Source organism: Neofelis nebulosa, chromosome 1 (genome assembly GCF_028018385.1).
Source record: "Neofelis nebulosa isolate mNeoNeb1 chromosome 1, mNeoNeb1.pri, whole genome shotgun sequence".
Taxonomy (NCBI): domain Eukaryota; kingdom Metazoa; phylum Chordata; class Mammalia; order Carnivora; family Felidae; genus Neofelis; species Neofelis nebulosa.
Window position 1 is genome coordinate 66,032,503 of NC_080782.1, and position 16,072 is coordinate 66,048,574.

A 16,072-nucleotide genomic window follows, 5' to 3' on the forward strand; every position below is an offset into this window, starting at 1 on the left:
TTATAGCTGGAATTTCCCCCTTGTTTGTTTCATAAGTCCATTCACTAGGTTATGTTGATCTCTGTATGATAGGAGCAAAGGAAATATTCAGAATGTAAACCTATTAGGTAGATCTGGCTTCTTGGTAGATATGTTGGGTTTATCATCTTCACTTGATTCTTCAATGAATTGATACAGTAACTATCTTTTTTTTTTTTTTTTTTAATTTTATTTTTGGCTCTTTGTTAGTTATTTGAAGTTTGTGCACCTTATTTGAGTACACAATTTTATTTACATGTCTGAAAATGTTGGCTGCATGTTCAATAGATTTATCACTTTTTTTAAAAAATATTTTATTTTTTAAGTAATCTCTACACCTTGCGTGGGGCTCGAACTCACAACCATGAGATCAAGAGTTGTATGCTCTACCACCTGAGCCAGGCACCCTTAAATCTTTCCATTTTAAGTTAAAATGTTTACTGGATTCTTTGTTGCTTCATACTTCTAGGGAAGTTACTTGGAATCTTTGTGGGAGCCTTAGCCGTATCTTTAAAATTCATCTTGAAGGGCTAGTAGCAGGGAGGTGATAAGTGGTTCATTTAAGAATGCTCCGGTGTGCCAGGTATTTTGCTGTTGGGGATCCAGATATGAATAAGAGCCAGTCCTCCCCCTTCAAATTGTTCTCATAGTCTAATTAGGAAAGTCAGATATGTATAGTGATGATGAACTCTAGAGAACTTTTTAGAGTTTCTCTTTCTTACTCTTGGAATTACACTCAAACTCTTACACTTGGATTTAGAATTCCAAGAAAGCACTCACTTTAACTTTGCAGCAGTTAGAATTTACTCCGTTATCACACTTTAAGACTTTGTTTTTAAGCAGTCTCCACACTGACCATTGGGGCTCAAACCCAGAACCCTGAGATCAAGAGTCACACACTCTACCGACTGAGCCAACCAGGCGCCCCATCATACTTTTTTTGTGGAATACTTGACAACATTTTAAAAATGGAGTTTCTAAGTAGTTGCTTTGGGGTATTCTGAAGTGGAAGAAAACAAGTTCCTAGAGCAGTTACATGACTCAAGAAATTCTGTATATGTCTAATGTTTCCGCCATTATTTTGGGACTCTTATGTCAGCCATGGGGCTCCAGAGCTCCCTGGCCATAGACACAGGGAAAGTCTCAGGTTAACACAATGTGACATATAAGAAATGTTTTGTTGGGGCGCCTGGGTGGCGCAGTCGGTTAAGCGTCCGACTTCAGCCAGGTCACGATCTCACGGTCCGTGAGTTCGAGCCCCGCGTCAGGCTCTGGGCTGATGGCTCAGAGCCTGGAGCCTGTTTCCGATTCTGTGTCTCCCTCTCTCTCTGTCCCTCCCCCGTTCATGCTCTGTCTCTCTCTGTCCCAAAAATAAATAAAAACGTGGAAAAAAAAAAAAATTAAAAAAAAAAAAAAAAAGAAATGTTTTGTAAATGATAGAGCCCCTACATAGTTAATAATAACAGCAATAATCAACATTGCTAAAATTATAATTAGTATTATTACTAAGATTAATGGCCATATGGAGACTTATAATTGTGGTTTATGTAATTATTTCTCATTTATATACAAATGTCCAAAGTAGTAATTGTGGTTATTGTTATTTCTGTATACCATATTTTAATGTATAAATTTGAAAAGGAAAGAATTGGGGCGCCTGGGTGGCTCAGTCGGTTAAGCATCTGACTTCGGCTCAGGTCATGATCTCGCGGTCCGTGAGTTCGAGCCCTGCGTCGGGCTCTGGGCTGATGGCTCAGAGCCTGGCCTGCTTCCGATTCTGTGTCTCCCTCTCTCTCTGCCCCTCCCCCATTCATGCTCTGTCTCTCTCTGTCTCAAAAATAAATAAAAACGTTAAAAAAAAATTTAAAAAGGAAAGAATGAATACTTATGATTTAGGGAGGCAAACTTGTAATTAAATTTGACAATATAAATAGTTGCAGAATTGAAGCACTGAAGCAGATTTAATACAAAAATTATGGGATAAAATAAAAATCTGATAGTATTAGATGAAATGAGATGAAAGGCAATAAGTCTTTAAGAAGGATGATGTGACCAGGAAGAGGGAACTGTATTGCAGTGGAGGAATCATGCAAAAGAACAAAAAGAGAGTGAAAATTTGAACTAGCCATCTGCGGAGTATTGGAGATTGAGAGAATGGTGTCTAACTTTGTTTTTGGAATTTCAGGGGCTGCTTGGATGGGGTTATTACTTGATAATGCTTCCATTCCGGTTTACCTATTACACAATACTTGATATATTTAGGTATGTACATTTGTATTTATATGTTAGTAGAAATAGGGTAGACTTTGGAGCTGAAACATAGACCAGAATAGTAAGGTTTATGCTTTGTCAGTTTTGACTTGCCAATTGATCATCAGATTGAATACTCTTTCAGAACACTCTAATACTGTAGTATGACAATATTTTAAATTGTTCAAACATAACAGATGTTGTGAAATGGAACTGTTTTAAAGTAACCCTGTAAAGTAGTCTTGCCTATCTTTCTCAAGATCAGTCTACCTATGTTTATCGTTATCCTCCCTCTTCCCACCATGTCTGTCACCTTTACATTCCCTAGTGAATCTTCACACCCTTTTCTTTCTAACCACCATTATCTACCAGCTTCACACCCCTTGTAACTTTTACCCTAAACCATCTAACTATATCCGACTACTCATAATCCCAAAAAATGTTCTTGCTCTTAGATTACCCATTTTTCTCTGCATCTCCCACAACACTTTTACCTCTCTGGACACTCCTGTACATTCCCCTCTGTCCTGACAGCCCATTGGATGCTGGCACTGGCACCCTTCCATATATATATATCCCCTTGCTTTACACTTTCACTTTTCTTCTCACTTCCTTCATGTGCCATTCAGAGAGCTCAGTACTGGAAGACAGAGAGGGGCCAGGCCTACAAAATGTCAAAGGAGCCCAAGTTTCTGGCATTAGTCGTGGGGTATCTGGTCTATAACTAAGTAGTAAATGAACCCACACCTAGGCTTTATGGGGAACTACTAAAATGTTTTATGGGCATTTAGGCCAACCAGTGAAGCTGGAATATGTGGTCTGGGCCTTGCATACAGGGCAACCTGTGCTTCCCCTGATGCATGGAATAGCTTTGCCTTGCTCTAGGGAGCAGAGGCTGGAGATGAGGACCCAGCAGGTGTAGAAGTGCAAGGATCAGATAAGACTACTTGGTGCTTTAGGAGTCTGCCTGCTTAATGGCTTCCTTTTGCTTTAGCAAAGTTCTTATTGGTTATCAGTTAATCAATTGGTACTCTTTGCATCCTGTTTTATTTGAGAATGGACACATATAAACCGTTAAAATCATAACAGACTGAATTGAGATCTTTTTTAAAAAAAGCTGATTGTCCTGAATTATGTAGGCCATGAGAATATATTACAGTTAAAAAAGTTACAGCCTTTATCCATTCATTCATCAAAATTTGAAAACTTAAAAACTTAATAAGATAGTCCTAAATACTTAATTTCAGAGAAAGTTATCAAAACATCAATCTTTTAAAAGATTTTTAACCACTCCCTTACATATATACAACTTCTTACATTTGTTTTTAATTTGCTCTGGAATGTTTGTGTAAGTGAATTTGATTTGATTACTCAGGAGAAATTCCAAGTGAAATTGTATACACATGGGGAATTTGAGGGGCTAAGGAATTGGCTCAAGATTGGGTAAGGAAAGTGTCATAGTTTAGTCGCCTTTTCTGTGCTGAAAATCTGTGAATATTGTTTGCTTTTCTTGGAAAAAAAATATGCATGGCATGTGTGACTAATTTTAATGCAACTGTATCATCCAAGCAACTTGTTTAATGTTATGTAGCACATTGACTTATCAGAACTGTGTCCATTGCCTTCTGTGGAAACCCAAAGGCTAAATAAATGGTGCTATACAATTATGATAAGATAGGCTCTTAAGAAACAGATGTGTGGTATCAATCACCCTTAACTTGACAATAGCTGCCAGGTGCCAAATCTATCAGTGTACTCTAGATCAGTTTTATAAACTTCCTTCATGGATGCCATCAACCATAAATCATTAAGCAGGATTTTACTTGACCCCTTGAAAAGCAAGTAAATCATGAGCACAAGTTCGGGTTTGAAGCCTGACCATAATTTGAATGGCTTGGGAGTATGCACTAAAAATTCAAAATCCCAGGATGACAGAAAGGAAAGGAAGAGGCAAGTAGGACAACAAGAAAGAGACAGAGCTCTTTTGTAGAGCAGTAGAACTGCTGCTTTCTGTGATAATGGAACTTTCTGTGATAATGGAAACGTTCTGTATCTGTACTGTCCAGTGTGGAAGCCACCTAACCACGTATGACTACTGAGTACTTAATGTGGCGAGACCGAAGAGCTGAATTTTAAATTGTATTTCATTTAGTTAACTTTAAATTTAGATAGCTACATGTGGCTACCTTATTAGACAGTGCCATTCTAGAAAATCTGGGGGCACAGCCTGACCTGTGATCTTTTTGGACTGTGTCTTCCTTTCCCAATTTTTCTAGTCCTGAATTTTTCTGCAAAAAGCATGCAGGATTTATTTAGACCAGTGTTGGAATTTATAATCCTAGCAGTTTGCATTCGTCTTAAACAGGCAATGGAACAACACTTGCTGCTTTGCACCTTTTGAGCCAGACTATACTCTCGGGTTTGATGGTCCACTCACAAACCCTTCACCTCCTTTTGCTGCCATGCCTCTGGCTCTGTTGTAGGAATCTTTACAAACTGGCCCACTCCATATGCACTACAGTAAGCCGATTCATGTGATATTTATTCCTTCCTCCCCAGGTTTGCTCTTCGTTTTATACGGCCTGACCCTCGCAGCCGGGTCACTGACCCCGTTGGGGACATTGTTTCATTTATGCACTCTTTTGAAGAGAAATATGGGAGGGCACACCCTGTCTTCTACCAGGGAACGTACAGCCAGGTCAGTGCCACGAACCATATAGATGCCAATTTATTGATATGGTTATATCCACAAAGGAAAGCATAGCCCAGCACTGATCATGTCATTCTTTTACTCAAGAACCTTAAATACCTCTTCACTGCTTATAGAAAAAAAAAAAGCCAACCCTACTTGATCTAATTCAAACCTCCTTTGGAGGTCTTTCCTATATAACTTGTTTCTGCATACCCTAGGTTCCAGCTAAACCATTTCCTGTACATACTCTGTACTTTTTACCTCTGTGCCTTTGCTTTTGCTTTTCCCTCCACCTGGAATGCCTTCCTCACATTTTTGGTAAATGGAAGCTTGCACATCCTTCAGCTAGGTCATATCACTCCTTTCTTATATCCTTTCTGATTAATGTGCCCTACCCTGGCCTACCTTGCAGTCTAAAATAGTAATCTTTCTTATGGTGCTATCATAGTTTTTTTGAAACTTAAAGCATTTTCACATTTTTCCTTATATTATGGTTGCTTATATTTGTGTTTTATCTCCTATAGCAGACAATAATCCCCTTGAAGGCAAAGCCCAAGTTATCTTTGATCCCTCACAGAATTGAACAAGGGCATAGAGCATAGCCTCAAGGCAGCACATCTCTTTCAACCCAAGCCACACAGACCTTTGACTGTTATCTCTCAGGGGGTGAAAATTAAGACTTCTATGGGTGTTAGGCATATCTCTAGTTTGCCAGAGAAAAATGTACAAATAACACTGTGAACATAGCCCAAACAGTGGTTCTATTCTGCAGCCTCCAGAATTCCTGAATCTATCTGGTGAAAGAGAAAAATACTTTTCTCGTACTTCCTGCTTTGAGTCTCCCATATCAGCTTTTTCTCTATAGTCTCCTCAGGGACTCTACTACTACCCTACTCAACAAGCATTAAGCACCTACTATATGCCCGGGCAGTGTGCTCAATGCTGGAAATGCAGATGTGAATGAGATGGGTACCTCTCCTGCACCCTCTTTGCTATGATCCTGAGGATAGATCACCATTGGTCATTCAGGAAATCTTTACTGAATTGTAATGTGCTCAGGATTAAGCAAATGAAAAAGCATACACAGGAATCTTGGACATTAGCCTTGTCTTTGAAGATCTTTTAAATCCTGTGCTCTTTAGAATGCATTTGGGTCCCCCAGTCTCTCGTGCCTGCTTGGTATGTGGCCTGGGATCAGTCTCACCTTTGCAGTATTTTTTATGTACAAAGATGTTGTAGCTGTAAAGTGGCAAAATTCTCACCTCCCTTTTCACGTGGTCAGATTCTTCTGTTTTTATCTTCCTTTAGACTGTGGGAACAGCTGACTTCTGTGATTTGTTGGGACTTTTCTTTGTCAGCCTGTCTACTGTCATGTGCCTAATACAGTTTAAATCCTAACAACACTAAAACCTTTTCATTAAAGCTTGTTAGCGTGGACTTTCTATAGGGGGAAAAATGCCAAGGGTGTGAAGGTAGGAGCCCAGGAATCTGATTTCTTGTTCACCATTTTTCCTCATTCTCCTTTTGTTCCCTTAGCCTAATTAAAAGCTCAAGGCACAGTCATCATAATAATTGGTGGTCTTCTGTCTCCTACAGGCACTTAATGATGCCAAGCGAGAACTTCGCTTTCTTTTGGTTTATCTTCATGGAGATGATCACCAGGACTCTGATGAGTTCTGTCGGTAAGTGGATTGATCGGTTTTTTTGTTTTGTTTTTTTGTGGGTTTTTTTGTGGTTTTTTGCTGATATTTTGTAGTAAGTAGGTTCTTCTCATGTCCTTTTCATCCCTCTCCTCAGCAACACACTCTGTGCACCTGAAGTTATTTCCCTAATAAACACTAGGATGCTCTTCTGGGCATGCTCCACAAATAAACCTGAGGGATACAGGGGTAAGTTGTCTTTCTTTTTCCTCATTGAGATTGTTGAACTATCTTTAGAATAATCTGGAAAAACATGCCATTTATTGCATGATTATTCTGTGGTAGACATAATGCTAGTATACATTATCTTATTTAATCCTCTCAGTAATCCTGAGATATGGGGGTTGTATTATCTATGGTTTAGGAAACAGTTTAAGCCACTGACCAAAGATCATACAGTTAGCAAGCTCCGTCTCTCAGACTCTCAGCTTTTTATTTACAAGTAACCATTGCCAGGGCCTGTTTTATTTTATTTATTTATTTATTTATTTATTTATTTAAAATGTCTTCTTGTTTAGTTTTGAGAGAGAGAGAGCACGTGCATGAGCAGGGGTGGGCCAGAGAGAGAAGCAGACAGAGGATCCTAAGCAGACTGCACTGACAGCAGAGATCCTGATGCGGGAGTTGAACTCACAAACCTTGAGATCATGACCTGAGCTGAAGTTGAACACTTAACTGCTTAATTGAGCCACCCAGGTGCTCCAGGGCCTGTTTTAGTTTTAGAAACACCCAGTCCTGTGCAGAAACTTGCTTTTAATCTAAATGGCTTTTTAGTGAGGAGTTTACTCTCAGCAGCAGCAGTTTTAACAGACCTTCTTATACAATGAATTAGTTGTTTGAGTACCTTGAGTACTGATAGGGATTCAGAAAGTTCAGATCTTTGTTGACAGTAACTCTTACCTGGAGATGGAGATAAGTATTTTTAGAAGTCAGTATAGCATATAAAGGTATCCAGTGAAGAAACATACAGTTACTTTACTGTTGCTTCTGTTCAGCAGCTTTTGAGTACATGCTAGTGGACCAGGCACTGTGCTAGTAGGTCCTAGCACAGTGAATCAAAGATGTTTTGTCTACATTTTAGAATCTGATTTTTTACCCCTAACTGATATTTATACCTCTGATAAATTCCTACAGGGTGCGTTTTGCCGTTCTAATATGGCTCTGGGGTGGGGTAGTGAATAGAAAGAGTCTAAGGATATTTTTTTACAGATGCTTATAAAATCTCTTTCAAACCATAAGAAAAACATAAGTAAAACTCTGTTATGGTAAAATATTGGTTATTTGGAAGACCAACTTTCTAAACTCCTTTGGAACAGAAAAACTAGCTCTTTTAATGGAGGGCAAGGTAGGGAGACATGAAAAGAGGAGTAAGGAAGGGATTGAATAAGAGGAAGAAAAGGCAGAGACGACGATAGGAGTTGATCACCAGTAGTATAAAAGTGAGATTTGCAGTCTTATTTGCTTTAGGCTTGATACCCAACATAGAGAAAAATTATGCTCAGCAGTAGCCAGATTCTTTATAGATCCTTTCCTACCTATCAAAAAGACACTGTCCTTGACCTCTGCAGTCTTCCCTAGCATCATCATGACAACCACCCCACCACAAAAGTCTGTCCTATTCTAATCAAATTACCTGGAAATAGGGACACAAAAATATACCAACAACAAAGGTTAAGAAACTAGGAGGAAAAAAAGGTATGCAGAGAATAAATGACACCTCCTTTTTTCCCAGGTGGAATTAAAACAGTTCTCTCTTGCTCATGGTGGAAAGTCTAAGAGCTGATCTGGTTCTTCCCGAGGGCTGCCCTTAATCTGTTGGCTTTTCTTTGTGTCAGTGTCACAGGCTTTACGAGAGAACACCTATCCATTCCTGGCCATGATCATGCTGAAGGATCGGAGGATGACTGTGGTGGGACGGCTAGAAGGCCTCATTCAGCCCGATGACCTTATTAACCAGTTGACGTTTATCATGGATGCAAACCAGACTTATCTGGTGTCAGAACGCCTTGAAAGGTACAGAGGAGTTTCTCTCTGAAACAAGCAGAAACCAGCTGTAAATTTGGGTGGCTGACCCAGGGCTCCATAGATCCTGACTTCTCTGTCTTAAGCAATTTTGAAAACCTTATCTATTTAGTGTTAAAATATTTATGTACTTTGACCTAAATAATTCTCCCATCAGATCATCTGTTCCTGGAGATGTGAATTGAAATAAAGACAAGAGTCTGGGCTCAAGAATATATATGTCATGTCATTTAAAATAGCTGAACCATGATATAAAGAGCTTAAATATAAAATATGTGGAATTGTTAAAACCCTTCCCTCCATTACAGAAGTATTATACGTTAATTGTAGAAAATTTTGAAAATACAGAAAAGCACAAAAAAGAAATTTAAAATCACCCATAATCCTACCACAACTTTTAATATTCTGGTATATTTTCTTATAATTTTATGGTCTTTCTCTCTCTCTCTCTCTCTCTCTCTCTCTCTCTCTCTCACTCCTATGTATATGTACATATACAATTTTTGGGAGAGAAAATAGAAAATACACCAGAACGTTACAATATTTTCTCTTAGTAGAATTCTGAACAAAGATATTTCTCCATTTTCTGAGTCTTATGAGATCCACGGATGTGGTTTTGGTTTTATGAAAGCAGTATATACAAAAATGCAGTAACTCAAAAGGGTATTACTTGTAAAACATGATCTTGATGATTGCTTTTCAACAATAATACTGTTTGATTCGTTAGAATTGAGGAACAGAATAGTTGTAATTGTGAAGTTGAAAAGCTTGCCAGTTCTTTTTTTGCCAAATTAAACTGGGGAAAAGATGGCTTGTTCAGATTCTGCCATGCTCTGCTTTGGAATCCTTTATGGTAGTATGAAATACTCATCTACCAAGATTGTCACCTTTTTACCCCCCAAAAATTTCAATATAAGAAAAAACAGATTGCTCTTTTCCTTCTGTGCTTATGATTTGGCCACAGGGAAGAACGAAACCAGACCCAGGTGCTGAGACAACAGCAGGATGAGGCCTACCTGGCCTCTCTCAGGGCTGACCAAGAGAAAGAAAGAAAGAAACGGGAGGAGCGGGAACGGAAACGGCGGAAGGAAGAGGAAGTACAACAACAAAAGTTGGCAGAGGAGAGACGTCGGCGGGTAATGAACCTGTCTTTACTCCTTGTGATTCCCAAAGTGGTCTTAAGTGTGAAAGGAAAAAAACTAGAAGATGATGGGATTTGTGGGTGTTTTAATTCTCCTTGCCATTTTATTAAAGTAAGTTAAGTTCTGCATGCATTGTGGGGCTTGAACTCACGATCAAGAGTTGCGTGCTCTACTGATTGAGCTAGCCAGCTACCCACTCCTTGTCATTTTTATATTTACTGCATTTTCACAAAAAGTAGTTTTATTTTTATTTTTATTTTTTTCAACATTTTTTATTTATTTTTGGGACAGAGAGAGACAGAGCATGAACGGGGGAGGGGCAGAGAGAGAGGGAGACACAGAATCGGAAACAGGCTCCAGGCTCCGAGCCATCAGCCCAGAGCCTGACGCGGGGCTCGAACTCACGGACCGCGAGATCGTGACCTGGCTGAAGTCGGACGCTTAACCGACTGCGCCACCCAGGTGCCCCCACAAAAAGTAGTTTTAAAAAATTTTTTTGTTTATTAAAACAGAAACAACAGTGAGTAAAAGGCAAAACAACTCTCTTCCATGAAAAGTAAGCATAAATGGATAACAAGCAGTCAAAATGCTGTTAATTCACAGCAGTTTTTATTTTTTTAGCACCAGTGTTAGCTAATTTGGCATTTCATTCGTGATCTTCTTTCATCATGTATTGCCATTTGATTATAGCCAGTGTCTTTTAGCCATTTCTTTCTTTTTTTTTTTTTCTTTTTTTTTTTTTTTTTAATGTTTATTTATTTTTGAGACAGAGAGAGACAGAGCATGAACAGGGAAGGGGCAGAGAGAGAGAGGGAGACACAGAATGTGAAGCAGGCTCCAAGCTCTGAGCTGTCAGCACAGAGCCTGATGCGGGGCTCGAACTCACGAACCGTGAGATCATGACCTGAGCCGAAGTTGGATGCTTAACTGACTGAGCCACCCAGCCACCCCTTTTAGCCATTTTTTAAGCCTTTTTTTGGATAGATAGATAAATGCCCTCACATAGTTAATAAATAATACATGTGATGCAATCCTACTTTGAATTTGGGTGTTTCTGACTTTTCCCAAGAAGTTTGTCTTAGATATTAGTCATTAATTTTTCTTCTGGCCTCACAGTAAACCTACGTGGTGATGGTATTGCTGTTTTCTGTTTTCCCTATTGGAGCCATAGCCTCAATTTTGCTTTGTGTCTATACAGAATTTACAAGAGGAAAAGGAAAGGAAGTTGGAGTGCCTGCCCCCGGAGCCTTCCCCTGATGACCCCGAGAGTGTCAAGATCATTTTCAAATTACCCAATGATTCTCGAGTAGAGAGACGATTCCACTTCTCACAGTCTCTAACAGTAAGGACAGCCTAAGTTGTGTAAAGTGTATGTAGGGTCTGGGCTATAGATTTGGAAGCTTTTGAAGAGTCTTGAGAGTGTTGTTGGCATATCTGCTGGGCTGATGAACAGGAAAGGAAGGGGTGTACAGAGAGAAGAGTGCAATGAACCATTGGGTTCCTTCAGTTCTAGCTGCCAACTCAAAGCAGCTATTATGGTTTTCTTTCATCGTGTTTGAGCTCTGCTGAGAAAAAAGTGTACCTTACCAAGAAGCTCCACAAAAGACTTGTATATTTGAGGTGGGAGGCTCTTCCACGCTGCTTGGCTCACATTGGCTTCAGGATCCCACTAGAACCCCTCACTCTATCTCCACTGACCTTACACATCTGAATATAAATGCATGTACAGTTTGCATGCAGTTGTCACTTTCCATTCCTGTCCATTTAGTCCACAGGAACCTCACTTTGTGGGGCTACCTTGTATATTTGGTATCTAAGGGTAAATAGTGTTTGTCATTCTGTAGGGAAATAGTTAAGAGCAGAGACTCTTAGAGTCTCACAGAATGAGGATCAAATTTTCATGCTTCTAAGATTAGAGATGTGTTTTCTTGGTCAGTGTACTTCATTGATTCAATTTCTTCATCTATAAAATGGGTATAATACTAGGTATTCTCTAATAGGATTGTTGTTAGGATTAAGTTCATATGTAAAGGGTTCAACATTGTGCTTGGCTCTTAGTAAGGACTCAGATGCTAACTGTTGGTTTTGGTATTTATAACCAAAAGGATGTTTCTGTTTATATTGAGAGTTGGTATGTTGCCTTTCCAGATTTACCAACTACAGTAGATTCTGCCATTTCCTTGATCACTCGAAGTAGTCAAGAATAAACTATGTAATAGTAATGAGGATGCATTGTAGTCAAGTGAACCTGGGTAGCATATTTATTATTTCTCTTGTTTAAGTAAAGAACGTTGGACAAGTTGCAGAGTATTTTACAGGGCCTCAGATACCTCATCGGTTAAATGGAAATATAGTCTGCCCTCCGATAACTTTAAACTAAAGATACCTCAGTCACTGTTCTAGACACTCGAAGGATTATACAGATGAGTGAGACATGGTTCTGGAATTCACGGAGCTTATGACTAGTAGGGAATGTAAGACTCCGCTAATGCAGGATAAAAAGTTGGGAGGAATCCTGGTGAAAGAAAAGTGAGCAGCTCTCTCATTTTCCTGTTTATCTCTCATTCATGCATTTATTTATATTGAGGGAAGGTGCTCACATCGCTAACTTTTGATTTTTAAATTGGGATAATATGAATGAGCCTCACATACTACATACCATGTAGTAGGTGGTCACTAAATGTTCATTCCCTTCCCCTGATGTGTTTCCTAACAATGGTTTGCATATGGATTTTGGCTTGTCACCATGCTCACTTTCACATCATAGTACACCTGAACCCTGTGGAGCTTCTACTCCTCAGACTCGCATTATATATGTGAAAAACCTAACAAAACTTAACTCTCTTGAGAGTTTTGGAGGAAAATCTGTTAGAATTGTGGAACAGAATAGGCTTCTGGTAGAAGGGGAACCAACCCATTTGTTAACTATTGAATCCTTAAAGACTCTTAAATAGGTGCTCAGTAAAAGTTATTTTAAAAAAAAACAACGAAAACCTCAGACTGAGAGAAATACTTGGTCATAGGTGGGGACAAGACTCAGAGATGGGAAAGAAGTGTAAAGGAGAAGTGTGGTGGTGGTATGGGCCTTCAACATTCATGGAGTTTTTAACATATAACCGAGTAATGATTTATAGTGTTTTTGTGCTCTTGCAGACTTTGGTCTTCCTGCGAGCTTTGCCCTTTGTAAATAATCTCAAAGAGTGAATGCTCAGTGAAACACTTCATTTGCACAAAGCTCAGCTATTGATAATAGTAAAATGCTAAGATAAAAAAGGATAGACTATAGAAAAATCTCCAGGTCTCATGAGTGGGCAGAAAAGTGGCAGCTGACTTTCTGTTAAATACTTATTAGAATCCAAATTATACTCAGGATTCATTTTTCTATCTGTTAGAACTAAAAGTGACCTCTGGAGGTGATGTCCATTGTTAGTGGTAAACAGAAAATGCCCATTTTGTACCAGATTAAGTATTTTTAAACCAGGTTGAAAAGGAAACAAAATATTGTTTCACCCTTCTCAAGCCCATGTTGGGTTCATAACAGTAATACTTGGTACATGTCTGATGCACTCAAGATAAAAAGAGAGTGAGGGTTAATGGAAATTGCAAAGAGAGACAAGAACTGTAAATGATCGAGATTGATAGATTAAAATATGAGGAGTTTATAAAATCATGAGTGGATTTAGAGAAGAGCATGGATTTACTCCTTAAATTCTAGAGTATGTATGTTATGTATGAAGTATGCAGCCTCTTAAAAGCTCTAAAGAGGTCAGTTTAAAACACATGAAGAAAGGACTGCTTCACACAGAAGAGAACAAACTTATGAGATGTAACTTCCCTCAAAATAGTAAGGGTAACTTGAATGTTGTGTTCCTGATCTTTGGGACTGACCTGAAGGAAAGAGGTTAGCAGTGCCCTCCACAACACATCCTTTAGACTTTTTTGGTAGAAGTAGCATGCTAGATAAAGTGGGCCACAGAGTGGATCCGGTGTGCCTGTTCTTAATGTGTGGCATCCAGAGACTGGGGATGATAAAGGTGGCTTATTCCATAGGTACCTCACATTTTAGGTTTTAGTAATGTGAGTTTTCTTGATGTCACCTTACTTCTCATTAAGAATTTACTTTTATTTTATCAGAGTCACAGCAGGGTGAGGAGGGCATTCTCACAGAGGACAGGTCCACATGGAGTGTGTCAGATCTTGACCAAATTAAGAGAGTGTCCACATGTGGCGACAGGAGTGCACAGAAGTCAGAGCCTGAGTAGCCTGTGGTGGGGTGGGGTGTTAAAGACAGAACTGGATGAGGAGGGGGAAGCAAACTCCTGGTTTTCTGTGTACATATATAGAGAGAAATATAGATTTCAATGTATGTATGTATATTCACATATTCTCTAGTTTTTTACACAGAGAGTGCTTGGGAGCAGAAACACCCCAATAGCAATGAACATACCTAACACCTGGATCGTGGCTTTTAAGTACCATTGTCCATTAAGAAGAACCAGGGCTCCTTGGAGAAATGTCTGATTCCAGAGCTGGGGCAGGAAAACACAAGATCAGCCTGGAATACCCTGTGCCAGAAGGCAAGGAATTATTCAAAAAATGATGAGACTTGCCATAAAGACACAGAAGCCATCTTGATTGGACTCCTTCTGACTCCATCTAGAACAATTTGAACATTAAAAGGAATATTATAACATTATAACCTATTAAAGTAGGAAATCATGACTCTGTGTTAGTATAAATAAGTTGAAAGTTTGAGGAACACTATGTCTATAGTTTCAAAGTACCTCCCCACAGAATCTCTTTAATTACAAAGAGAAGAAGAATTTGGACAGTGGAGAGGCAATCACCACCTTAATGAAGTGATCAAAGTGCACATTATAGGCACTGGGCAGATTGGAATTGTGCTCCAACTGCATAGGATGCATTTAGTAGAATGCAGCAGCATTTCTGTAACACGCCCTCCAAAGAACACATCTAGAATCTAATCATGAGTAAACATCAGGCAAACAAATTGAGAAAACATTCTGCAAAATAAGTTACCAGTTATCTTTAAAAAGTGAAAGGTCACTAAAGTCAAGGAAAGATTGAGGATTTGTTCCAGACTAGAGGAGGAGGCTTAGAAGATGTGACGATGAAATGGAACACATAATCCTAAACTTGATGCGTTTTGCTATTAAAGGCAACTAGCAAAACTTGAAAACTTTAATAATAAATATATATTATGTTACAACAATAATGTGCCAGTTAATATCCTGGCTTTGTTTTTTTTTTGTGTTTTTTTTTTTGTTGTTGTTTTTGAGGGCTATATTATGGTTATGTAGGAGATTGTCCTATTTATAAGACATGCACAAGTATTTTGGGGCTGATGGGACGTCAGGTTGGCAGTTCGCTCTCAACTGGTTCAAAGAAAATTCTGTACTTCTGTTTCTGTAACTCTGATTTTTTTCTTAATGTTTATTTTTTTTTTTTTTTTTTTTTTTAAATTTTTTTTTTCAACGTTTTTTATTTATTTTTGGGACAGAGAGAGACAGAGCATGAACGGGGGAGGGGCAGAGAGAGAGGGAGACACAGAATCGGAAACAGGCTCCAGGCTCCGAGCCATCAGCCCAGAGCCTGACGCGGGGCTCGAACTCACAGACCGCGAGATCATGACCTGGCTGAAGTCGGACGCTTAACCGACTGCGCCACCCAGGCGCCCCTCTTAATGTTTATTTTTGAGAGAGCACACATGAGAGTGCGCGCGCACAGCAGCGGGGGGCAGAGAGGGAGACAGAGGATCTGAAGCAGGCTCTACGCTGTTAGCGCAGAGCTGGATGCAGGGCTCGAACCCACGAACTGTGAGATTGTGACCTGAGCCAATGTTGGACTTTTAACCGACTGAGCCACCCAGGCGCCTATGTTTTTTTTAAGCTTATTTATTTATTCTGAGAGCAAGAAGCGTGCTCAGGGGAGGGACAGAGAGAGAGAGGGAGAGAGAGAACCCCAAGCAGGCTCCACGCTGTCAGCACAAAGCCCAATGCAGGGCTTGATCTCGTGACCTGAGCTGAAATCAAGAGTCATACACTTAACTGACTGAGTCACCCAGGCACCCCTTTGATTATTTCTAAGTAAAAAATTTTTAGCTTTATAGCAAACAAGTTGTCCAAAAACAAAAAAAAAAACCATGAATCAGTTCGGAAGTAGGACTGGCATTGGCTGTGTAATCTCTTCGAAGAACTGCCCTACGTATTTGCTGTGTGAAATGGAAG

The 16,072-nt window shown here is 39.4% G+C and overlaps 1 protein-coding gene across 2 annotated transcripts in view; it reads left to right on the forward strand.

Annotated features, from left to right (window-relative positions):
• FAF2 (Fas associated factor family member 2) overlaps nucleotides 1–16,072 on the forward strand; it is a 78,734-nt gene that overhangs the window by 59,243 nt on the left and 3,419 nt on the right. Inside the window, exons 4-11 of one of the 2 annotated variants that reach the window (XR_009260166.1) lie at nucleotides 2,204–2,280; nucleotides 4,828–4,966; nucleotides 6,557–6,642; nucleotides 6,758–6,849; nucleotides 8,496–8,673; nucleotides 9,647–9,818; nucleotides 11,023–11,166; nucleotides 14,217–14,401. Coding sequence is in view for 1 of the 2 variants with exons in the window: in XM_058724034.1 (XP_058580017.1) it covers nucleotides 2,204–2,280; nucleotides 4,828–4,966; nucleotides 6,557–6,642; nucleotides 6,758–6,849; nucleotides 8,496–8,673; nucleotides 9,647–9,818; nucleotides 11,023–11,166 (888 nt within the window). In the remaining variant the exon portion in view is untranslated. The remainder of the gene's footprint in view (nucleotides 1–2,203; nucleotides 2,281–4,827; nucleotides 4,967–6,556; nucleotides 6,643–6,757; nucleotides 6,850–8,495; nucleotides 8,674–9,646; nucleotides 9,819–11,022; nucleotides 11,167–14,216; nucleotides 14,402–16,072) is intronic. The other variant, XM_058724034.1, reaches the window with a different exon arrangement.